Source organism: Gavialis gangeticus, unplaced genomic scaffold (genome assembly GCF_001723915.1).
Source record: "Gavialis gangeticus isolate Ggan-Ray unplaced genomic scaffold, GavGan_comp1, whole genome shotgun sequence".
Classification (NCBI taxonomy): domain Eukaryota; kingdom Metazoa; phylum Chordata; order Crocodylia; family Gavialidae; genus Gavialis; species Gavialis gangeticus.
The window spans coordinates 65,108,567-65,134,251 of NW_017728995.1; the positions used below are offsets into that span (position 1 = coordinate 65,108,567).

At 45.1% G+C, this 25,685-nt stretch overlaps 1 protein-coding gene across 2 annotated transcripts in view; it reads right to left on the bottom strand.

Annotated features, from left to right (window-relative positions):
- Positions 1–3,544: 3,544 nt before the first annotated feature.
- Positions 3,545–25,685, bottom strand: part of INPP5D (inositol polyphosphate-5-phosphatase D) — a 105,072-nt gene continuing 82,931 nt past the window's right edge. For both annotated transcript variants that reach the window (XM_019503752.1, XM_019503753.1), the window contains 21 exons: positions 25,514–25,585; positions 25,103–25,226; positions 22,972–23,078; positions 22,149–22,251; positions 20,975–21,171; positions 20,137–20,254; positions 19,501–19,597; positions 18,192–18,330; positions 17,409–17,517; positions 17,225–17,313; positions 16,866–16,947; positions 14,647–14,736; positions 14,163–14,276; positions 12,968–13,050; positions 11,344–11,431; positions 10,442–10,591; positions 8,341–8,434; positions 7,895–8,002; positions 6,984–7,253; positions 4,849–5,410; positions 3,545–4,519 (listed from right to left, as the gene is read on the bottom strand). In XM_019503752.1, the coding sequence (XP_019359297.1) occupies positions 4,517–4,519; positions 4,849–5,410; positions 6,984–7,253; positions 7,895–8,002; positions 8,341–8,434; positions 10,442–10,591; positions 11,344–11,431; positions 12,968–13,050; positions 14,163–14,276; positions 14,647–14,736; positions 16,866–16,947; positions 17,225–17,313; positions 17,409–17,517; positions 18,192–18,330; positions 19,501–19,597; positions 20,137–20,254; positions 20,975–21,171; positions 22,149–22,251; positions 22,972–23,078; positions 25,103–25,226; positions 25,514–25,585 (2,799 nt within the window). In that variant the 3' untranslated portion in view covers positions 3,545–4,516. The remainder of the gene's footprint in view (positions 4,520–4,848; positions 5,411–6,983; positions 7,254–7,894; positions 8,003–8,340; positions 8,435–10,441; positions 10,592–11,343; positions 11,432–12,967; positions 13,051–14,162; positions 14,277–14,646; positions 14,737–16,865; positions 16,948–17,224; positions 17,314–17,408; positions 17,518–18,191; positions 18,331–19,500; positions 19,598–20,136; positions 20,255–20,974; positions 21,172–22,148; positions 22,252–22,971; positions 23,079–25,102; positions 25,227–25,513; positions 25,586–25,685) is intronic.

Here is a 25,685-nt window from a genome sequence, read left to right on the forward strand (position 1 = left end):
AAGATTCAGGACCCTATCAAGCAATGAGCAAAGGCCCTGTTTAGTGTGGTATGTTATCTCCATACCGCTCCACTCCCTTTTCCAGCTTTTTATTACATTATTGCTGAAATTGGTTTGTGACCTTCATGAATTAGGGATCATGTGCCCCTGCCCACATTGTGAAATGTACTATGCATATGTGAGCACTGTCTTCATATTACACATTGTATCCTTTGTCTTTATCACAATCCTCATAAATGTCATCAAAGCCTCCTTGCCTGCAGACTTGGGCCAAATTGTTGCTGTGCTCCCAATTGTAAGGATACGTCTGTCTATAGAAGCTAGCTTTGCTGTATATCAGCATTTCATTTTCCTAACTACCTGAAGTGAATTTCTTTTTACTGTTTGTAGAGTGACTGTGAGAACACTGGCACCGAGTACAAGTTTTGTCTGGCTCGTGGCTTGTTATCAATTGGTAAAAGCTTTTCGTAGACTATCTAGCAGAAGCTTCCACCCCCACACATGCATGGATACTCCTTGGTTTTCCGTGGGAACCATTTTCACTCTTCATGTTAGACAATAAAATCACCAGTTCAAGTAGGGTAAACTTAGCAGCTGGGCCAGGAGGAGGAAATGAACCAGTTTTCCTGGAGTCTGAAATGAAGAAGCTATACTTTTCTTAGGGCCAATAACACCTTGTCTTATGGAATCCACCAGCAAAATTCTACGATTCTGCAGGAAACACCCTGTCAAATAAACAAGGAGGAAATTAAGGTATCTGGGCCCAAAACCCTTCTGGGATTCTTTTCTGCTTTGTAGATTTAGGGGAGCAGGTGCTTTGTAATGATGCCTTGAGAACACAGACTCCATAATAAAAAAATGCTCTGGGTGAAAAGGGTGTATGCAGACTTGATATGAATCTGCAGTGTGATGAAACTGTACAAAAAGTGAATGCAGTTTTGGGCTGCATCAATAGAAGCATTAGGTGCAAGACACAGGAAGTGACAGTGCCTCTCTACTTGACACTGGTTAGGCCTCATCTGGAGCACTGTGTGCAGTTCTGGGCTTCACATTTTAAAAAGCGTGTGGAGAACTTAGAGAGAGTCCAGAGGCAGAGAACAAAGATGATCAAGGGCTTGACAGGCAAGTCATATGAGGAGAGGCTGAAGAAGCTAGGCATGTTCAGCTTATGGAAAAAGTACTTAAGAGGGAACATAACAGAGGTCTTCAAATATTTGTAGGGCTGCCATAAAGAAAAGGGAAAGCACCTTTTCTCTTTTGCTGCAGAGAGGAGGATGTAAACCAATGGCTTGAAGTCGCAGCAAAGTCAATTTAGATAGAATATCTGAAAAAACTTCTTCACTGAAAGAATAGTGAGGCAGTAGAAAAGACTGCCTAGGGAAGTTGTGGATTCTTCATGACTGGAGATGTTCAAGAAGAGGTTGGACAGCCACCAGGCTGGGGATTATCTATTATCATCATGAGCCAGGTCCCACTGCCACTGCCCCAAGGGCTGCGTGGCACGGGGCTGCCCCAGCCGTGCCTGACAGGATGTGCTGGGGACAGCGCCTGCTACTTCTCTCTGGCTCTGCCCCTTGCCCCCGGCGGCCAGCTCGCCTCCTGGGACCCACTGGGCTCGGCGGCTGCGGGGTGGGAATGGGGTGCGGCGCCTGGCGCAGGCAGTCGACAGGGCAGCCCTGGGGGGGCCTTGGCAGGCGGGATCCTGGCGTGACTGGCATGACATGTCTCCTGGCTGACTGCCAGATCCCACGCTCTGGGCTTGCAGCGCTGAGGCTGCTGGGGCTATGTGTGTGGGCAGCTGGACACCATTTGAGTGGGGCCATGCGGGTGAGGGGCTGTGGTGCAGTGGCTGCCTTGCTCCAGCCCCCTTGGGCAGCACTGGCTCGTGGGGCTGCACTGCTCAGGGGATGGAGAGATGAAGTCATTTATTTCTCCCCTTCAGTCTCTGTGGCAGTGGCTGGCTGGATGCAGAATGGGTCCCTGCAGCATGCTTACAGGATGCAGAAAAAGCTGCAGCATGCTTATAGGCTCAGCAGTGCGACACTGGTTAGCACTACAGATGAAAGGGACTTGGGGGTCATGGTTGACCACAAGATGAACATGAGCCTTCAGTGTGATGCTGCGGCTAGTAAAGTGAGCAAAATGCTGGCTTGCATCCATAGATGCTTCTCAAGCAAATCCCGGGACGTCATCTGTTGACTTGCATTATGCTTCTTTCATTCATTGAGAAGTGAGTAGAAGCAAAAGAATTTATTTTAGTCAAGTGTTTGGTATTATTTCATTCTTGCTTTTATATTGTTTTTATTTTGGATTTTAAACCGCATTTCCAGACCCATTTCATTGTCACTTTCTGCAACTTCATTGGTGTCAAAGGTCATGTGACATCACTTCCTGATGTGATACCACTTCCTGTGAGGTCTTTGAATATGGCTCACCAGCCCACTGGGTGATAAAAAAGTTTGTGCTCTGGCCCCATATTCAAAAAGGTTGGACACCCCTGATCTAGGTGTAGCTATGCCTATCTTCTACCACAGGTATTTCCCATGCTTCTGGGCTTTGCTGGTTGCTCCTGCCCTCTTCCCTTTTTTCTGCAATATTTGCCAGGGTGTTTTTAAGCCCCTGCAGACACATTGGTGGTTGGCTACAGCTGAGCCTGTGGACTTCAGCTGGGGTGGGCACATTCTCCTGCTAGGAGCAAAGCCAAAAGTTCCTGACTAGAGGGTGTTGCCCCTCCACTCAGGGTCAAACTGGTCACGTTTGGGGTCAGGAAGGAATTTCACTCCATGGTCAGATCAGTATGGACTATGGGGGATTTTGCCTTTGTCTGCAGTGAAGGGTGTGGCCCTCTACCCCAGACCTCTTGGGCATATATTGACAACATTTTATAGAAACAGGACATTGTTTCCTCTGCTTTAGTAATGGCAGGTTAGGGTGTTAGGTCTATGTTGTGTCAGGGTTGAGGGTAGTCTTATGTAGAGTTTAGATTATGGTTTTAAGGGTGGTTTAGATAGCGATGATCCTGCCTCAGGCAGGGAGTTGGACTAGATGACCTCTGGAGGTGCCTTCCAGCCCTACTTCTCTATGACTGTATAGATTGTTTTCCTCCATCCATGCTCACAAGCCTGTGCTAAGCCTTGTCTACACCAGGTAATTAGTACCTGTCTTTCATGCATAGACAGTTGATAATTCTGCTTGCCAAGTACAAACAGAGTGCAAGTACTTTTATAAAAGCCATTAAACCTGTTATCCACAAAGGTGGATTAAAGCTTGAGTCCTAGGCACACCAGCTCAACTACATTATCATGGGGTATGGAAGGAATGGCTCTAGCTATCCTAATGTATGTCCTTCCTGGGAGCATATAGGAGAGATGAGGACAAGCCACCAGCTGCAAATCCTCCAAGATGTTCCTTTCCCAGGGCTTTCTGGTTCATTCCGTCTTTGGTGGTTCTCAGACAAAATGCCTCTAAGCAAGTGATTGTTTTCATTCACTGACTCAGTCAGCAATCTGGAGGTAGAAATTCTGAATTTTCAATAATGAATTACTAGAACTGGGTCTAGTTTTTATTTCTTGATAATGAACATGGAAAACAGTAGCAAGGATTAAGTCAGAAATAGGCATAGCCTCTGTGTAACCCACTGCAATAATACCTAACATGGATACAGAAATTACAGTTATGTTAACATCATCCATTCTCAGTTAATGAACAAAAGTAAAGTAAGGTCAGCATGAATCTAATAATTATGCTACAAAACAACCAGCCAGATGTCCTTCAAAGCAAGGGAATGCCATAAGAAATGGCTAGAGTGACAAATTTCCCTTCAGGCAATTATAGCATATAGACTCCATATAGGTCCTATATAATGCTCTTTCATTTCTACATGCAGTTCTGCCATTTCACCCTTTCCCATGAGGTTTTCACTGTGGAATAATAGCACGGTTGCTAGAGCCAAGAGCTACAGTGCCAAGGGACAAATCCTCATATACTGTACATGTGCTTGTCAATATGTGCTGTTCAGCTGGTGTCCCCACCCTCCCCAGAGTTTGATATGCTCTGGAGTTGTACCGCTTTCAAAAGTCTCTCTGTTTCATAATTATCACTCTTGAATGTTGTAATTCAAGATAAAGATCATTGTTTGTGTGTGCAGGGAACCCTTTAGATGTACCCAGCCCATGTTTTAGTCTTTGTAAGCGTACCTTCCTCTTCTCCAAATTATTACTAATATATGTCTTGAACCTACTGCCTCTGAACAGAAGTACCAAAGAGATGTTTACAAAAGACTAACTGTTAGACTCATCACCTTGCATTTGTTATTGCCCTGCCTCTTGAACTGAATAACTTATGTGAAATATCTCAGCTAGAAGACTTTTATAATAATAAAGAGAGAGACACTCTCAAAAATAAAAAGCCCCAGGCCTCTCAACTCCAGACCAGAGGATATTAATGTGAACAAAGGGTAATCTTCATATTTCTTCCTGTTAGGAATCCTCCCAGGATGCCATCTGCCATGCTGCATTCACTGCAGAAACAAGAGGAGACACCAGCTTATGTACTGCCGCTTCTATTTATAAGACAACACTGCCTAAACCAGGAAGTATATTCAACTGATAACTACTTTCATTGCATTTTCATTAGCTATGCTAAAGTAAACTTATGATTGAACTATGCTGGATTCTAGTCACCTGGGCCAAATTTTGATCTTCTCAGAAATGAAACAATTTGAGTTAAAAAGGCACTGGGTATCTGGGTTTTTTCCCCTTCTTTTTGCCCAGTTTAAAAGAAAGTTTAATAGTGTGTGAAAGTAATACAGTGTTCCCCCCATTCCTCTAAGCCCCAGAAGAAACATACCGGTGTGCTTGTCCTGCTGACTGGCCCCTCTTCAGTTCGATGCTTTCCTGCATGAGGGAGCTCTAAACTGTCCCTGTAGTCTCGGCCCTTGATGTTCTGCATGTCCAGTACTGCTCGGCTCTTCGTGGGAAGAGGAGGTTTGTTGACTTGTCCCTGACTGCTTGGCCCTATTTCAGACCTCGATGGCTTGGCTGGTTTCTTAAGTGGTGCTGGGTTTTCTAAAGATACGGCAGACTTTTGCTTGCCCTGAACCTTTTCATTCATAGTCTTTTCCTCAGATTGGCCAGAACAGGTGTAGGAGCGGAATCTCGACGTGGGAACCAAGAAAGGTGGGGACTGCTGCTTGCTGGAAGGCTTGCTGCCCTCAGTTTCTTGTGACTTTGTGAGAAGGAAGCTTGGATCTGAGGTGGCGGTGTGCTCCTTCCTCAAGGGCTCTTTCTTTGACATTACCTTCCCCTTACAGCTCATGGAGCCATAGAGTGGGTTGTCAAACATCTCTGGCTTCTGCTGCCCTTCCTCTTGAAGCAAAGGTTCTGCCATGTTTTTCCCCACTTCAGCTGGCCTACAGCCATGAAGGCAACATGGAAAGGAGAGGTGTTAGTAAGAGGTGACATTGACTGACTTTAGAAAGTGAGATAAAATGAGCATGAGGGAGTTAAACTGTGACTATTCAGAGATAGCAGAATAACCATTAAACTAATGGGGAGGAAACAGAATTGTGTAGGGTTCTACTTCTGTCTAATCTTTATTGGCCTGAGAGCATAAAAACATGGCACTGTGCAAACTCTGTGTTGACAAAGCAGGCTTCTCTTATAAAAGAGAGGAGCCGCTGAGCAAACTGTTCGGAGTTCTGCAGTGGTTTTGTGAAACACAAATCTGAGAATGTTAACTAGTTTCTTCATTTCTGGCTGAGAGGACCGGACTGGACCTCCAAACCATCAACATTCAAAACTTTCAGCACAGTACACCGACATCACAACCAGACCATTCTCTTCTGGTTACCATAGCTCAGGAGTAGCAGTAAAACTCCTTGGATTAATCCAATAGCAGAGTGCTTGGCTAATAACCATGTAATGTACAGCAAGAAAAAAACATGTTCACAGTGCTTTGCAAACTGTTGGATTAAAAATAATGGAAACCTCACGCCCAAATGAGAGAACTGCTGTAGAATGGGACTCCATTTGGGTTTTCTGGGTCCTTATGTGAATGAACCTAAACTGTTGAAGCTTTTAGACAGCAATCAACAAAACACTTGAATGATCACAGACCAGCTATAATGTGATTGAACAGAACTAAATGGGAGATGAGTGGCAAACATTGAAGGGATCTTTTGACTAAACCTCCCAGGGTTTGAATAGGAATTCAGCATAGTGGGAACAGGGCACTGGAGACAGCAGAAACAAGAACTAGCAGGGCATGTGATAAGAGAAGGCACTGCTGGAAGAGTGGCTCAAGCTTGCTCTGATTTTCATAGTGGCAAACATGTTTACCAGGAAATTATATCATGATAATGACACACACAGCAAGTAACCATCACAATGATCGAAAAAAATAGAATGAAGACAGAAAGTGCATACCAGAGCAAGTGTGGAGTAACCTAATTAGTTCATGGAAGGGTCTGGTACGTAAGGGATATACATGACAGTCAGATTTGAATTCTACAACAAAACTCGGTGCCCCTGGGGTACAGGAGTGCTCAGTTCTGTAATGAGCTGAAATGTCAGGAGTGCTGCAAGCAGAAGTGTAGTTAAAAGCATGACAGGCAAATGTGCAAAGGAGCCTGCATTCCTGTCAGAGGGTAGAGCTGCAGGAGGCAGTTGTACAGGCCTCTCTTTCCTGTCTCGCAACATCAGAGTTGGGAAGGAGTTAATCTTATGCACATGCACACACTCAGCTTTCACTTTTTGCTTTGGCATAGGATGGAGGAGTTGCCACACTCAGTTACCAGTATTGAGGAGTTCCTGAGCAGGGGAGGTCACCACTGGTGACCCTCACTCTCCTCCTGTTTCTAAAGACAAAGGGCAAATACGAACTAATTCAGCCCCACAGCAGAAATAACAAAAAGGTGACTATATTGGAGTGGGAATGTGGGGGTGGACACCAGAACAGCACCAATGCCAGACGCAAAGACTCACAGATGCTCTTGACTCCTGGAAGCAGAACTCCGGCTTGTTGTAGACAGAACGGGTGCTTTTGGAGAGAGGGGTGACTGGGAGGGAGGTGTAGAAGAGGACTCCTTTTGTCCCACTGCAGAGGCATTCTCTTTGGGCTGCTGCTCATAGTTCCAGAGGGCAGGGGGCTGATCTGATGAAGAAATCTGCTTAAGCTGGCTAGGTGCAGATTGTTGCTGGGAGAAGGAGACCATCCCCATATAGTTGGGATTATTGATGTCTGTTGGGGTGGAACTGCAGGAAAGAAAGGGTGCTGAGAGAAGAATGTATGCAGAAATAACACCCCACTTCCACTTGCCTCTCCCCCACCATAAACTCCCATGACCAGACAGCTACTAAGGAAAGAGTCTAACACACAAAGGCTGGTTTGGTTCAACCACAGCAGGCCCCCTTTTTCATTCTGAGGAGAAAATAAATGGAGGGTCTTGCTGGCTGTTCCACTATGGAGAGGGCTGCTAGGTCAGGGCCACCCTCTACCTCACCAGTAGTTTTCTGTGGTAGTAGTAGGCACCTCGCCTCCTTCAGGCTGCAAGAATTTAAAGCCCAGAAACCCTTGCAAAGGATTTTGGCTCCTAACACACAGCTGGTGGCTGCAGCAGCATTAATAGGCAAATAACAGCAGTGTATGGGCTAGTAACATGCTGCTGTAATCAGGGCACCAAAATCAGGTCTCTAGGGCAAGTCTCCATGGACTGGGAGGTGAAAACTGCAGGCTGCCTTGATAAAAAAATGGCCCCATAAAATATAGAACCTGAAGCAACAAGCTGTCCTTCCTCTGGCCAAATGGGAGGACCCTGTGGGTCTCTGGGATGGGAAAGGCAGGCAGTCAAAGCTCAGCTTGCCTCCCCATCTGGTGAAGGTAAAGTAGCAGTTACCGTAACATGTCTTCCTTGCTCTGTGTATCTGGCAAAGTGGAAGCACTTCCCCAAAAGCGAGCAACAGCTGCTGCTTCTCTGGCCATCAAGTGAGTAGATTTGGATTTTCTGTTGAGAGGAAAAAAAGCCCTTTTTAGAAGAGGGGCATACGTGAATGCCAGGAGCATGGCCCCATCAGTGCACTCATTTGCTGAAACGTGACAGCTGATCCTGCCTCAGCACAGAGGCGCGCTGCCATTCTGTTACTTTATTTGGGGAGACAGCGTCCACACCACGGTGGCGGTTACTGGCAAAATCAGGCCAGCTGATAACTGAAATATGTACAAAGAATCAGCTTTTCAGTCCTTACCACAGGTACTTAAATTGTGCCTACAACCTTCAGAAAGATCCATGCCCATGCTCAGCATCAGGCTGTACCTGTGAGGTCTCACACTCTGGTCCTTTACCTGTTAGTTTGGTCCCAGTCTTTGGTGGGATCCAGGGTGCTGACACCCTTTGGCTTCTGCCCGATGGTCTCATCACGTTCAATCTTCACAAAGTCTGGAGGAAAAGAGCATATATGAAAGTGCACTTATGTGGGTCATGGCTTTATCTTACATCACACTGGGAGGCTTGAGCTTCTCTGTTAATGCCAATAGCTATCTGCATGCAACTGCCTATCAAAATACCAATGCACTGACATGGCAAGAGTATTTTGTGCCTGAAAGCTTGTCTAGCATCTCTCCCAGCTACAAAGCTGGTCCAGCAAAAGATACCACTAAACAAATCTCTCTTCTTACTTTTTCCCTGGACCATCATGGTTACAATGTCAGCTAATAGCCCATCCAGGTATGATGGTTAGGACACACCCATCTAAGTGTTAACAATGTAGCCGCAATTGTTCTGATTATCATGCCATTGGTGCACATCATGCTTCCTAGACAAAGGAAAGACAAAGGCCCTGATTCTGAACACACTGCATAATCTTGTTAACAGGAATAATTCCAGAGGGCTTAAGAAGACTCCTTAAATATACATTTAGGCACAAAGCTAATGTTGGCAGAGAAGGCTTATGTTAACATTTGTCACTAAAGATTTGGCAACAAGAAAAACGATGCTAGAGAGTTGCTAGAGGGCCTGACTTACACATCCTATCTAGAGGGAGTGCTCAAAATGTGAAACAGAAGCAGGAATATTACAGTACGGTAAAGGCTCAGCAGCATCTATTTTCTATTGCCAGGGACATGTGAAAAACTTACTAGGTGGTAAACTTGGGTGTTCTCTTACAGCATGTGACCTGCTCTGCCGTAAGTGCCCATGTGCATGCTCCTCCCCACCCTCGATAAATGTAGGTCCCCTGCTTTCCCTGTAGAATAACCTACTTTGTGTTTAACCCAGCATAAAGTTGTGCATTCTGGGGTATGGTAACAGAGCGGTTGAATTCTTGCTAGAGGTATACATTTGAACCCTGCTCTTGACTCATGCCAAAGGCTGTCCCCATTCAACCCAGCTATAAGCTGGCACCTGATCATTCAGGCTCAGGAGTCAGAGGTGCCCAAATGTGATGCTAGTAACATCACTTCTGAGTGTGCCTCTGGCTACAGAAATCAGCATGCCTCAGCCACACTACCCTGATGGACTGTTTGGCACAGGCAGGCCTTTGGTTTTGAAGAATGTACTCATGGGCAATGATTATAGTGTAGCACACATGCTGTAAGTTCATGCTGTAGTTCCCCTTCTACTAGCTTGTTCATGACCCTAAATGGACTGGCCTGCGCACTCTGCTATCAAATTACATAAAGGGTTGAGGTGCATCATAATAAACATTCCCAGTGATGCCGGCCTTTTCAGTATGATTTCAAAGTGCAAACGCCAGCATGGTGTTAGTTGCTTCTGAATGGAGAGAAATGGTAAAACATTCCTACCATCTTAGATACAAACACAATTTAATACTTCCCCATGCACTGTATAGAGACTGGATAGCCACATGCTGGACATGGCAGGTGCCCAGCCAAGCTGTGGTACAGAGACATACATAAGCAAAGTGGAATTTTTGATCATCATGGAAACCAATTGTTAACATTTGTGCTTTGAAACATGCTGCCCAGGGACAATATGCTGCAAGACAGAAAACAAATCTCATTTTCTTGTAGCTGAGCAACTGCAGTTCAAGAGCCTTTAGTGCCCTTTTCAATATATCGGCAGGTGACTGGATCAGAGACAAATCTGCTGCCCTGCTATATAGAGGCATTACAAATGGAAACATGGTAACAGAACTCAACAGAGCCTCTGTTAGTGACAGACAGAGGGCTCTCTCTATCTGTTAATTCACTTAAGAGGATAACAGAAAAAACCTGAATGTGACTGCTGTGTCTTTCAGGAAGAGCTCAGGTAGTCTACAGGGGTCATTGCTCATCACTGGATCCAGCAGCCACCATCAGAAGATAGTGGCTATCTAGAACTGAAACTACTGGTTGGATAAGCTTCAGTTCTTTTGCAGGAATCCTACGAGACCCCACCTGATTAGACTGCAGTTACCTAGAGTAACCTCCAAACCCAGTGTCTTACCATATAGTTTCTCTCTCTGTTTTCCTTGAGATGTCTGTAACTTGACTTCACCTTGGAAGACCCCTGTTTTCTCCCCATGGTGGGTAAGCACAGTATAGAAGGGAACTAGTGATTCTGTAGCTTCTCTTCGCAGGGCAATGCAGCCTTCACCTAGAGAACAGGAAGGGAGTCTGGATGTGAGATGACTTTTGTAATTTCTCTCTCACTCTCTCTCTCTTCAGTCATTGGTTATCTCTGCGCAAGCAGGACAAATGTGACTGGAAAGGGAGACTTGGAGTTGAATCCCAGGAGGGACTGTAAAACATCACAGGAACTTGGTTGGGGGGGGTGTCATCCACTCCCTCTTTGTATGGGACACGTGTAACTTTGTCTGAGCTTCTGTTATTGGTGAGAAAAGTTTCTGCTTCTCCTAAGGATTACCTGAGCTCTGAGAGAGAATCTCTCCTATTGACAGGACTGTGAATTTCAGCTGATTAGAATGTGAAAGCCAATAGCAAGGACACTGTGTTTCTCTCAGAGAGGGAGACTGTGTCATGTTAAACATCAAATATGGAATAAGCAAGGGGAGCAGTAGTTAGATGATCTGGATAAAGCCATATAATAAATAGATAAATCTGCTGTAGACTTAGCTGAGCATGTTGCCTTTAATTCATTGTCTTTTTAAGGATGGTAAAGCTAACAGAGATGATGTCTACAGTGCAGAGTCTTTTAATTATCATTCATACATAACATTGCCCACGACCTGTATGTACTTTAATACATATTAAGCTCTAAATCAGACTACAGAGCATCATAACACCTTCAGTCTGTAATAATTACTGCTGTTCTCTCCCACTCTTCCAGTGACTTGGAAAATCTAAGTAGCATTTGACTCATACACAGCTTTAGAGCTATTCACTTACCATACGATTCATCACTGTCTGATGACTTAATGCTGATCAGGATGTGCTGGTCCAGCAGATACTCTGGGTCTGAAATAATTGAAGTCAGCTGCAAAAACAAGTTCAGGAGGGTCAATAAAGTAGAGAGGAAAGTCTACAGAAATAATACCTTCCTCAGTACATTGGTTCAAGCAGAGCACAGCTCAGTCAAACAGGCCTTGCAGGATCTCTCCTAGTTTATTTCACAACCTAAGCCTCTTCAATTACATCTGATAATCTAAGGTAGAATGCTACATGCTTATCCAGTGTCCCCTTTCCATTCCCAATTGGGAGGCTGCAAGCCATACACTCAAACAGGATATGATTGCACTTCTTTCTACAGCACTGGATTAAGAACCCCTATGAGGTGATAATCTGTTGAATGAGAATCTGGACAGGGTGCTTTTTCTGAACCAAACAGTTCTTGTCTTTAGTTATCCAGAAAGGAATTAGAAATGCATTTGCTCCAAGTCAAAATGTACCACAGCTACCATTTTCCAGCCCTGCCCTTCCACAGAGTAGGAACAGCCTCTGGGTCAAGAACTGAACTTGTGTCTCTGGACTTAGAAGCGCAGGGTGCCTGTACACAAGTGCAGAGGCTGCTCTGATGCGCTGTAATTACAGCACATTGGAGCAGACTTGATTAATCAAATTTGCTGGAGTGTAGTAATTACTGTGCTTCAGCAGCCTCCCACATCTTGTGTATCAGCATCCCTGCACTTCAAAATAGAAGTGGGGGTGCTTGAACTAAAGCTCATTGAACGACCTATAGTTCAAGTGCCCCCATTGCCATTTTAAAGTGCAGGGATGCTGATACACAAGATGCTGCAGTGCTTTAATTAGAGCAGCTCTCTAATTAAAGCACCCCCCCCACCCCTGGAGCACATGTAAATGTGCCCATAGTAGCCAAGGCCATGCACTGATAGGCCTTTTAACACAGGTTAACACAATGTTTTCTATATGAAAGATTTTGCTTCTGTCTCTTTCCAGCTAATTTATAAAGAAGCTCTTTCCTCCATGTCTAAGTAAAAATTCAGCCCTTGAATAACATATTTTGTAGATCTGAATGCCCGAGTCTTTTTCAGAGATACTAGGAAGAAACAGTGATTAGCTAAACAAAGAAAATAAGGGAAATGGTTGTTCCTTAATCTCTGTCTCAAGGGCTTTTGATCACCTTTCTAATATGTAGATTGGGTCAACTTAAAGAGTTATCCCCACATAGCAGTGTTGGTTAAGAACATAGAAAAAAACCCCGAACAAAATCCTAGCTGACATAGCCTAGCCATACCAGTAAAACCTTAGCAGATAAGCAGTTATACTGGCAAAAGCCTTTTCATGGGCATAGTTCTCTTAGTTGGACAAACAGCTTTAAATTATAGAATCATAGATTGGAAGAGACATCTAGGGTCATATAGTGCAACCACTTACACAGAGACAAGATTAGCTATTCTTAAACCAACCGCAATGCCTTTGAAGTACAAATCCACCAGTAATCTAGCACTTGAAACCAATTTTTTTCCCCACACAACAAACCTGATGGCTATTTATCAAAGATATGAGCAGAAGATTTCTCTAAGAGGGGTGTGAAAATGTATCTTCCATTTACCTTCGGAAGGGTGTCAACAAACTTCACCACCAGTTCCCCTTCATTCCCATCCTCATTTTCACCTTCTTGGCTCTTTACAAAGCCTGCAGAGGGAACAAAAAGGCAGTCACTGGCCAGTCAAGAGTTAGACACATAGGACAAGAACTTGGCTGCAGTTATCTTTTTGAAGGATAGATCTCCCAAGGACCTGCCATTATTCTCCTGCCTTTGAGGACAAGATTTTGAATGCATTGCAAGTGTCAGGGTTGACTCCTGAGTACATGTTTACACAGTACAATTTGCAAATGACCTTACTGTGCAATTGTTAAATTATTTCCAGTTAATAGTCAAGCTTGGCATTGAAAGACTCGGTGTATGCATGGACAGGAGAATATGACAGCTCTTCCTACGCCACTCAAGATAGCACACTTTTGAAATTCTAATTTAGGACTTGTAATACGCTGTTTCCATAGAAATGTATGCAAATTTTGATACAGCCCAAAAAATAATTCTTTATGGAACTGTCTTCGACAGCTCTCTGACATGTGATGATGTGATGAAGAGTGCAGCAAAGGTATGCTGTCCCACTTACAGGACGGGCCCTGAGACAGGGAATAGCCTAAAAAAAGTACAGCAAGGGCATGGAGTCTCACATTACATAAACAGCTCAGACTTAGCCCTGTAGTACAGCGAGGCAGGATACAATCTGAGGTGCTGATCTCCAGCCCCAGTTACAGAATCTTCTCAGTGGAATTCCTTTTACTTGAATTTGATGCTCTGATTTATTCTGCTGAAACCATAGGAAGCAAATCATTTATATATTAGCATAATGTGCCTCCTTCATTTTGAACATGCCTGATCACTTATATCAGGCCTGACTGGAAATTTCATCAATCAGGCACTTACTAATCAAAGACAATCCTACTTGACAAGCAAGAGCAACACAAGTTTCTCATTAAAAAAGATAAGCAGATTTTCAAATAAGGCTGATGAAATGGCACAAGGACGACCTGTATCGATAACACCTGATTCTAGCTAAATGGTTCAGTTGTTACTGACAATATAGTATGACACAACATTCCCCCCACCCAGCCCATCTCTTCCCTGTATTCACACAAATAGCCAGCACAGTGATTTATTTGGATAAAAAAGCAAAAGAATGGAGCTGAATAGAATAAGCAGAGGACTCGGTAAGAGAAGACAGGGAGAGTCATACTTTCTAAGCAGCTAGAGTGGAACTCAATGTAGAATTTGGTCTGAGACTTTGTCTTCAGAGTGGCAGAGCAGTGTAGAAACTCTATTTCCCCCTGGGAGTCTGTGTACTTGGAATCTAGAAGAGAGAGGGAGAGCATGTGAATTCTGGATGAATACCAAAGAATACCAACAGAGGTATAACAGGTCAGTTCTGTATCCTGGGCTGTGGCAGTGCATGGAGCAGCAACAGCTGCTCCATTGCTGGTGGCAGTGATCCAGTCATCCTCCATTTGTGGTGGCTGCTATTTCTGTGCTCCCTGTGAAAAAGTGGCAAATGGGGCCACTGCTCTGGCCACTCGCCCTCACTTACACTACTGTGGAACAGCTTCAGCACAGCTCTAGATGAAGCCAGAGCTCTAGATGAAGCCAGGTCTTTCTTTCAATGCACACATGATGTCTCATTTTATATCACTAGGCATCCCCCCGCCTTCTACAGTCATACCCACCGTTCTTTGAGACAAACTGCGAGGTGACCCCAACTTCAAAAGTAGCAAAGACAGGGCTGTGGTCACTTGTCATGATATCACTGGTGCAGCCTGCCAATGACAGATGAAAGCCAGTTATTGTCATGGGTTTCTGCTGAGACCCAAAAAGTTGATTGTAAAATCACCATCATTTGGTTGTTTTCCAAAAAAATGCAACTGTGTCCTGTGTAACTTGTCTCCCTAATCCAGTGTTTCTAAAGGTCCCTCATCTGAGTTCCTAAGCATGGAATAGTTATGTAAAAAAACACAAAGACTGTGCACAGCTGGTGCAGAGTTACCACCATTAAGCACCAAATGATTCTGCAAGTGATTTTCACTGCTAGATCTTCCCTGTAGGCAAAGCAAGTTTAGTCATCCCCAGCTCAACTTTGTAACATACAGCACACTTAAGGAGCTAATGATGAGGAAACCTGTACAGTATAGGGAATGCAGCTCTTGTTATTCCCCCGTTACAGAGCCACATTACACGGCAAGAGATTCAGAACTGGATGAGATGTTTTTGCCTGCACTCAACATGAAGATCCAGGATACCCAGAATGCCACCCACTGACGTATCTCCTTAAAACATGACCTCATTGTCAGACCATATCACATTGCCACCCAAGAGTTCTGCAGGCTCTCTTCTCATCTACGTATATAATACGTTAGCACTGTGCCTGGATGTTTAGAATTAAAGTTTTGCAAGGGAAATATTCTTTCCTTCTAGTCTGCTCCCCTGCACAGATTCAGGATCTGTTGTTCCTGAACTATCCTAGACAGATTCCTGTCCAGCCTCCACCTGCAAAGCTCCAGTGAAGAAGATGCCACAACCTCGCTAGGCAGCTTAATCTTTTGCCCTGCTGTTCTCAAACTTAGGAAGCCTTTCCTGAGGTTTAATCTAAATGGGCTTTGCTGTAGTTTAAACCTACTGCCTCTTGTTCTGCTCTCTCTGCTTTTTAAATACTTGAAAACTGCTCTCATATCTTTCCTGAACCTCCTTTTCTCCAAGTGGAACATATCTAGCTCCTTCAACTTTTCTTTGTATAGCTTGCATTCCAGCCTCTCTATCATGTGTTGCTCACCCCTGAATCCTCTTGAGTTTCTCCACAGCCATCTTAGAGAAGCACTTGGTATGATCAATGAAACCCCAGGACCCAATGCCAGGGTCCTGGGCTAGTCTTCATTCCTCCCCCAAATTGCCTTCCTACGGTAAGCCTTGTTTTAGCCAAGAAAGAATACAGACAGCTCTTCTAATACCCCATCAAACCCTGATTGAGCATCAGGTGAGGGAGGGACTCAAGAGAAGCATATAGTGCTCTCACCCTCTGATGACAAGGATGTTGGAGCTAGTCTACAGGGTGAAAATATAAGACCCAAGACGAGCCCCGACCAGTTTTTTAATGACTTGTGAGAGGACTTATGAAAGGTGTCAGGCTGCTGGTACTGAATAAGGAACTCTGCTTGCCATCTGCCCAGAATGGGTAACAGTGGGGTATCCCTTCACATACCACCCTATTAATGGGTCATAGTCTCAGCTGGTCTAATCTGCCTCACTTACATTCTTGTAGTGAAGTAAGACCAACTTACACCACTGAAGGCTGGTCATTTGCATTTTGATCCTGATTTGAAAGAAGGAACGTTTTGTCTCTGAGGCCATTTAGTCAGGTTTCTGGAACCATCAATCAAGGAGGGTATGTTTTTATGAGGTGGAAGCCTCTTTCACACCTGGATCAAGACAGCCAACTTATTTCACATGGCACCCTATCTCTGTGAACTCTTTTGCTGCAAACTGACCTACCCAAACAATGACCAGCACTGCTGGCACCAACATATATGGACATCCTGAAAGTCACAGCAGTGAAAAACCTGGATTGCTGTTGCCAAGCACTTAGCGGTGTGGTGTAGATGGCGACGTAACAAACCCGACTGTGTAGCCTTAGCTGGAAGAGAGAATCAAGCCAGAAAAGGAATGCATGGCTTGCACCCACTTGATCCATATTATTCAAATAAAAGCACAGCAGACTGTATTTTCCAGCCTGGTCAGGTTACAGAGAAACAGTTAGCTCCAAACTCCATGGTTTAACGTCAGATTCCTCCTGTGCTGCAAGCCTGGCAGTGTAGGGGGAGCCTAGAGACTCCACTCTGAATCATTTCCGTTTCAGACCAATTGTTCTGCTATCTACAATCTGTTGTCTACCCACCATAGGACTGGCAGACCACATGCACCATAGGGTATGATTTCCAGAGCACTCTGTCACACCAGGAGGGCAAATTGTACTTCATCTGCAAACCAAAGGAGAACTGATGTTAAGGAGGAGGGAAAGGAACAGTTCCCAACAAAAGAGGAGGAAGTTTGGTTGCCAAAGGGGGAAGGGGAGTGTGTGCGCACGTGTGTGTGTGTGTGTTCTTTTTGCTCGTTATTTGGCAACACTGCAAATTTTAATCCTAATTTTTTCAAGAATTGGAGGGATTTTTAGGTTGCTTTTCTCTGTGGGAGTTCTTTTCCCTACCCTAGCATATATATTTTAATAGGGAGGGCTGTATATTAGTCATCACCTACCCCTGTGGCTTTCTGTTTTGTGTAGGCATACTTCTCCCGGGTACCTCTTTCAAAGCGATAGGTTGGAGCAAATGTGATCTCTTCTTCCTCTGAAATAGAGAAAGTGGGAGCTGTGTTACTGCTAAACTTCAGAAGAGCTGTAGAACATGGAAAAGGATAACAGGAGGAGAATTCAGAATCTTACCAAACTGCAGAAAGACCTTCTGGTCCTTCCTCTCCATGAGAAGCTGGTCAAACGGCAACAACTCTGGATACTGCTGCTGTCTGATTTTCTGGATAATATTCTCTGCTTCCTGACAACAGGGAAGCAGTAGAGTTAACGATTATGCCAAACCTCCTATTTACACCTCACTGGGGAGCAGGCTAGTACACTGGAATCTCCCTCAGTCCCAAGTTTACCCAGTAGCAGTTAAAAACTCACTGACATGCACCTTAAATTCTGCCATAACTCTGGGCACTGGTCTACTGAAACTGGCCCTCATCATCTCCAAATTGTATCTGAATATCAAATTTACCCCATTTTTACCACACCTCCTACCCGCTAGGCCTTATCTGGGATTTTATATGGATTGCCTCTCCCTCAAACATCTCTACACCTCTTCTGACAGATCTGGGCCACTGTACAACAGAGTTGTGAGCTGAAAGAAGATAGTATAGGCGTGACAGTCAACAATGGGTGTTTTCTCTCCTGCTCGCAGTAGGGTTAGTGATGTTTTGGGAATGCCTGGAAAAGGATAGTAGGTCAGATAGCCTCATTAGCATGCCCATGGCTTGTTAATCTTTGGCAAGGGACTATTTTAACTCTTCCCTACCACTCTTATGCCTTTTCAAGTGGCAGTTAACTTGGGTCCTCTTTCCCCTTCATCCCCCAGTTCTATCTTCTTTCTGTATTGCCTTGAAACAGAAACTGGAAGGACTTCTGACACAGTGAAATGCCTGGACTCAGGACCAAAGAGGGGCCCCTAACCGTTGTAGGAAGGTCCACCCGGTAGTTCAAGTCTCCCAGCCAGAAGAGATGTGTAAAGCGGTGAGTGATGTTAAATGGACTTAGCTTCTTATCTCCCAGTGTCAGGAAACGCAGAATGCTTGTGTAGTTTTGATTTCGTCTAGTAAGACAAGAAAAGGCTGACTGACAGACTGCACCACCACAGGGGTCCCCAGTGCCTGAGACTGCTGCTTTACTGAATCCAGTTCAGCTCAGGGTACAGAGAAAACCAGGATTTAAGCCTTCTTTTTCTTTAGAACACCCATCATCCTCTCACCCAGCCCCAGCGGACAGCTAGGCAAATGCTTAGGAATGACCAAGGACGATGCAACTGTAACTGAACCCATGCAGAGGCAACTGCAGAAGCAGCCAGCAATCTATGTGCTGCCTCAGCACCTGCCTCAGACAAAGAAACCAAAACATCCAGAAAGGACCAGAAGGGTTTCCCTTCCCCCTGCCAGGAGAGGAGAATGCCTCTGGGGCCTGCACAGTGATATACCACTCTGCCCAGACAACCTGGCAAGTGTGGGTATAGAGACATGCTGTGAGGAGGAGGAGGCAGGAGCTAGGTGTCCATGTCATATGCAACCAGGGGAATTCTCAGGTGCTGCAAAGCAGCCTGCTGGGCAGCACTATAGCTTAAGGTAGCTCCTGATTGCTCTGCTTTAGGCCAAGGCCTGTTTCTGACCCTGAAACAGCCCAAAAACACAGGTTCAAAAGTTGGCCTGGAGCTACCTTCAACTGTTCCAGTAGACAGTGATTTTCCGTTTGGTCCTCCCTAAAGGGCCAGGCTCAAAGCTCCAACCTCATTTCTAGACAGTGGAAGAAAGGCAGCTAATTATGCTGCCTGGGATCTACTCTAAGGGAAAGGGAGCTCCTAGTGACAAAGCACCTGGGCAGGAGTCCCAGGCCACTGCATTCCTGGCCCTGGGTCTGGGCTTGGTCCCAGGAAGATGTTCCCAAGAGGATATTCCCTTGGTTAGCATATCTCTTCACTCCAGCTCTCCTTAGGCCCAGAACAGTTCTTTCAAGCTGCATAACATTCCTGAACTGGTCCTCAGCCAGTACCAGGATCTGGAGCCACATTTGCTCCCAGTCTTGCACTGAACATGGCCCAGCCAGGCTCCGAGATGCTACTCTTTCGATTTGTAGTTTAACAGTTTGGTGTATACAATGAGGTATCAGAGAGAAGGCAACCACTTTGATCCTCTAGTTAGATTTCCTGCATAACACAGGTCAGGGAAATTCACATATTATCTCCTATATCAACCCCTGCATAGATATACTTTACCTGTGCTTCTTTTCACTTCCTGAAGTCAAATGGCTGTTAACAAACCCAAAGGAGGTTCCATTAAACATGAATGACACCCCCACAGCTCCTTTATTACCTAAGAAAAGCAAGAAGGAGGAAAAAAAACCCTGTTAACAAGTAAATTCACCTCCAGGCTGAGTGGCACTGGTAACAAAGATAATGAAGCACATAACACTTCTTAAGTGAAGTGGGGGGATGGAGCAAAGGGTGAGGCAGGCTGAATCAGGAAAGAAAGAATGAGCATGTGCAGTGCAGAATGTAGGTAAGGTTTTACTAAAGAAGGCTAAACAAGACAAACTGGGATAAAAGCAAGTTTAATATCACTCTGAAGCCCAGCCCCATCCTCCCAGTCAGGGGTGAAAGATGCTGGGAGAAATACATCCAAGGCCAGGATTGAGTACACATGCCAGCAGATCTCCCTTCCCACCACCCCTTCTCTGCAAGGTAAGATATTTGTCTGTCTTGGTGCAGATAAATCTAGTTTGGCCAGGGTTGTGACTCAAATATTTCAGGCTGGGGAAGACCAGGGTAGCAGGAACATGATCAGAGGGAGAGAGCTGTTTTCTGTGAGAGTCCTGGTGAAGCTCAGGCCTACTGATGAGATTGTTTCCTTACCCAGCGTGTTTGCAATTCCTGTTTTCACATTGTCTGTGGAGATATGGCTTATCCGGTTCTCATGTTCTGGCTTGGCCAAGACAACAACCCTGATGTTCCACAGTGTATGGATTGCGATCTACCAAGGGACGGGAGGCAACAGATACATTACTGCTTATAGGCACTAGATGTACTACTTCTCATCCACAGCTTCCCCAAACTCCATGACTCACTCCCAGTGTTACTTTTTTGGCTTTCTGGGGTTTTCTTTGAGTGGAGGATCCATGCTCCTGTGTTGTGTGTAGACATTTCCCTAGATCACCTTGTTTGCACAAAACACAACTTCCTATGATCACAAGCAAATGCTAATAGCCATCAAAGCAGTCACTATCTACAATGGCCTTTCAGGTAAGTCTAAAATATAATGTCCCAGCTGCATCTGTCTCTAAAAGCAAGCCATACTTTTACAATTTCCTCCTCTAAGATGAATATTCCTTTGTTAAAATGACACCATCACCTAACCAGAGTAAGTAAACTGCTTTGAGGGGATTTAAGATCAGGGTTGTCCTTTGCTCCCAGCCTGGCAGGCACTGGGCATGTTCTGACACACTGAATGCTCTGACTTTGGAGGGTATCATTTGCAGCAATATCTCCAGCTGATATGAGAAATGTATCTTAAGAGGGTCACAGGCACACCCAGCCCCTCCTCTCTCAGATGTCTGATCACTGCAGCATGGGGGCTTTGAGAAGAGGGAGCCTTAGGCAAAATGACTGTTTACTCCCATTTTTCTCCTAGCTACTCTGATGCATGCTAGCTTCTTTTCTCTCTGAGCTTTATGGAGTAAAAGAGACTCCTCACCACTTTAAAGCTGATACTGGTGATTTCCTGCAAAGATTGTCTCAGAATCTCCAGCCATTCCTTCTCCCCTTGGGGGTCCTCCTGTGTGCCAATCACATAGATGTCATGGGGGATGTAGTCAGCTGTGTCATCCCGGGTCTTTCCCTGCCCTTTAGAGAGGAACCAGGATGTGATCTTCTTTGGTGGAGGTGCCGCACCTTTAGCAAATCACAAACCAAAGTGAGTCAAAACACCCTCAGTCAGATCCCTAAGGATAGTGACTTCATGGGGATTAAATGCACACGGCCCAGAGCTATGGGCAGAAAGAATGGACTTGGTGTACAAATGAAGGCCCATAGGCCTAATTTGTACCTGACACAAGGAAGTCTCAGTGGAAGGGGCTGATGCTCTGCCATCTCATCCCTACGCAAGAGGACATTCTCTGTACTCTGCCAGTCCCCCATCTGCTGCAACTGCCCACCAAGGCCACTGGCAGCAAGTAATGCAGAGTGTGGTCCATCAGAGACAGGCACTTCCTGTAGGCTGGGGTGCTATAGGGCTGGCATAACTCTGCTTTTACCACCCCTCTCACCTGTACTGAGCCCATTTGTGCTGTAGCTGAGGAACTGAATTTGTGAGTTTAATAGTATTAACATGTTGGCCCATATCAGTTAAACCAAAACACCTGCTCAGAATGGGAGAGACAGATGCATCTTGGTTTTACTAGACACAGAGGATAAATTCCCATCTCAGGCCAGAGGTAGGTGGTTTCTCATAAGTATGTTTAGGAATGGAAGGAGTGTAGTCACTGGACATGTCCCTTTACACTGATCATGCCCTCTAGCAACAAGCTGGGGGTGGGGGGAAGGAGAAGGGGGAAGACATATGGCTATGATGCCAGCCCTGGGCCTCCCAAGCATTTCCCTTACACTGGAGAGATTGCCAAATAGCTTGCCATCCTGATTTATGGCCCCTTTTTTCTGGAGCAATGCAAAGGGACCCCTGTGTGAATCTGTCCTGGAAATCAACTCCCTCTCCTGTCCCAGTGGAAGACTCTGTTCTACACAGGTCCCTGACTGAACAAATAGACAAAATCTGGATTCCAGCATGCCCCATGAAAAAGTAGGTCAAGGTTAAGGTTGATGCAAGTATCTGGAGGAATGTAGGAAGGACCAGGCAAGAGGGGGGCTCATACCCATGTTCCAGGTCCCAATGAAGATGGTTATCATGTCAGGCTCTGGTTGCTCAGAGTGCTTATTCTTCATTTGCTGTAGAAGCTGACAGAACCCTTCTCTCTTCTGCATGGGAAGGAGCAGAGACACTAATCATGAGATGACTGGCTCAACTGACAGAGCCACAGTTCCTTCTGAAAGAAGAACTAGCTAAACAGGAAACGCCCAGAACATCCGATGGGCCGAGCTGCACTCTGTCTGCTTGCCTGCAGGCTCCACAGAGGCTGCTTCTGCCTGTAACACTTGCTTAGGCCCTCTCTAAACCATAAGAAAAGGTGATATGCCTTTAGTTAGCACACATTACCTGCTGGTTCTAAAAAGCATAGCACAGACAAGGCTGTGGATTACTTTAATACGTGTGAAGCTGCTCAAGTGGAAGACCAGATTTCTGGGAGCATGTAGTAATGGCAGTGCACTGCATTTACACAGAAGTTTTCAAGTGTTTTGATTACAGTATAATAGCCTAGTCTAGACATGGCCTCAGTAGGCTTTAAGATGGGGGAATGATTTTGGCTTAACTGCCCCACCACTGCCTTTGCCAGCCACTGATCATCCAATGAGTGCTGTAGCCTGTTCTGACTCATTGGGGATTATTACTGTGTTGATGCTGTATGGTCTGTCCATTCACTCTTGCTTTTACTAAATGCTCCCAGGCTATGTGAAAAACATTACTTGGGCAGAGCAGATTAAATCCCATAAATCCCCTTGTTAGTTCCATGCCCAAAGGGGATATGGCCCTCCACCCCTTGCTCAAAGTCTGAAGTAAGGGACTGCATTGTCCCATACCTTGGAGTCAGAAAACACATATTCTTTCCTTTGTGTTTTCTCTTTTTCAGTCTCCAGCACAATCACCAGTTTGTTAGGGAACTTCTGGGACTTGATAAGCTGCAGGACTAAGCAGAGGCTGAGTGTCACCAATATAATTTTAGACATCATAGCACAACAGAAATCCTCCCCACTGTTCAGAAACCAGTGTTTCCCTCAGACACCCCTCTTCTGAAATCTCGGGCCTCCTTTGCTCTGCATGTAGAAGCTGCCATTTTATAACCTTTACTGAGTACATATTCCAGCCAAGGCTGCCTCTGAAAAATCCTTCATAAGTACAGCCTGGAACCAAAACATTTTCTAAGATGCTTTCAGTCTTTCTTTCCAAGACACACAATGGACCACGGGCTACAAATATTACTAGCCATTGTATGGAACGTATACAGAGAAGGGGAAGCTACTTGTCCCCCTCCAAATTTTTTTGGAACCAACATGAAGGTCAAGGACAAGCTACCTTTTAAATCTGAACATTTCTCAGCATTTTGATTAGTTGTGCTCATAGGGAGAGCAGTGATCTGGTGAAATGTCAAAACAGAAATTAGATAGGGGTGAAGTAAGAGACCTTTTTCCAAAGATTTGGTTTATACTTTGAAATCAGGAGGGAAAAAAACTCCTTCCTGTTTGAGGTCTAACCTGACCCATACCCTGAATTATGGAGTCCTGCCACCCTACAGACAACCTCTCCTCTTTGCTTCCCAGGGAGCCAATTTGTACTCATTCCCCATTAACAAGCTAGGGAAGAGGAAGCGAGATCTGATCTCAAAGATGGTTTTGTCCCATGTTCTTTAGCACAGACATAGGCAATTATTTGCCTGGAGAGCCCCTTAGGGAGTTTTGGTGAGCTATTGTGGGCTGGGTCAGCACTCAACCATGCCCCCTGCTGCAACAGCTCACCAAAACTCCCTAAGTGGTAGATTATTAGACTTGTCCAGGGGCACCAGATGTAATGGGATGGTCTCAGCCCTGCCTGCTCGTCCCACTCCCAGGCACCGCTCCCTGCCTGCTGGCAGCCCCATCCCATCTGACCAGCTGAGTACACCCTTGCCCGCTCCATATGGCATCCCCAGCAATGGGTGCAGGGTGGACAGGTCAGAGTGCTCGGGCAGCCAGAAGAAGCCACTGCCACCAGGTCTGCTGGGAAGCGGAGCCCAAGCATCACACTGCCCCAGGCCCCCAGCGGCAGTGAGACCAGTTGCGGCCCAGACTGCCCCACAAGCCTGGGCTGGGCGGGGCCCAGGGACCCTTCTTGGACTAGATAAAATCCACTGGCAAGCCACATCCAGCCCCTAGGCCATATTTTGCTTGCCCCTGCTTTAGCACCTAAGCAGTTCTGAACACCAGCCAGGAAAGATAGATCAGATGCTGCTCTTAACCACTGTCAGAAACAGGTCACTTTCCTAGGGAGTCCTAGGTGAAAGCTCTGTCTGCTATTTTTTGCTGTGTTTAGAATTGGAGTCCAAAGAGGAATAAGAAAAATAATTTCCCCCAATAAAAATCTTTAGTCAACTGCACAGAGAATTTCAAGGAGACTACAAAAAGCATTTTTACTTGGCCTTCACAGAACAAAACTAGCACAACCCTCCGGGAAGGATCCAGATCAATATTTAAATATAGACAGAGAGGAAAGCAATCTAAATAGTAAGCTGAAACAAAACATTTTGACTATTTTTCCCTCAGAAAATTACACTGAAAATGACATGTTTCTGAAAAAGGTTTAAGTTTTTAAGAAAACCATATTTTAAAAGAAAAGTGTTCTATTGAATAATTTACAGTTAACTTCAAGAGAAATTTTCCATCAAGGCCTGCTCCCTTCCTTGCAGGCATGCTGCCACTATCTTAATTTATACCTGAAAACCATATGACCTGACCAGGAAACTGAGTCTCATCAAGAGACATCTGCAACAGAATTGAAGTCCTAATTTCTGCAGCCTGCCTCTTATTGATCACTCTAGGCTGGCTGGAACCTCGCAGGAGAACACTCAAGACCTAGCAGACACACATGCATATTGGATCAAATCTCACTCCTATTGGGATACCCTGGCTTCCATGGGACCAGAATTCAACCCCTCATTTGGGATCCTGGGCATCTTACTTTTCTTCTGGTTGTAGAACTTGTCTTCTGGACCATCCTTTGCTCTCTTGATAATCAGCTTCCCCATCTCCACATCAACCTTCAGGTGTATTTTAGGGGAAATTCCTAGTGAATCTGCTTTCACCTAATGGAAAATGGAGAAGTTTTTCATAAGTCAGTTTCTACACTTTGGCCAGATGTACTATGAAAAGTGGAGACATAGTTCTGCATGGCCTAACTTCATTGTGCCATTCCCAATAGACAGATATGAGATACTACTGCAGCTCTGGAGTAACATCCAGGTATTCTGAGCTCCAAGACAGCCATATTATTTCTATCAGAGGACAGCAGAGAAGCCAGAAAGCCAATACACATTCCTACATTTAGTGTCCTTCTCTAGAATAACAGGAATTGCTAAAAAACTCTATTTACCTCAAAGGTTATGGGAGGGATGAGGGAACGCCGATGTGTTGAATCAGGACCTTCAATCAACAATGTTTTCACCTGTAAAAGTTCACAAACACAGTTTTGTGTTGGGCAAGCCTACACTTGACTTGAGAGACAGCAGAACAAGAGCGTGGCAGAGAATTCTCATTACAAGGGT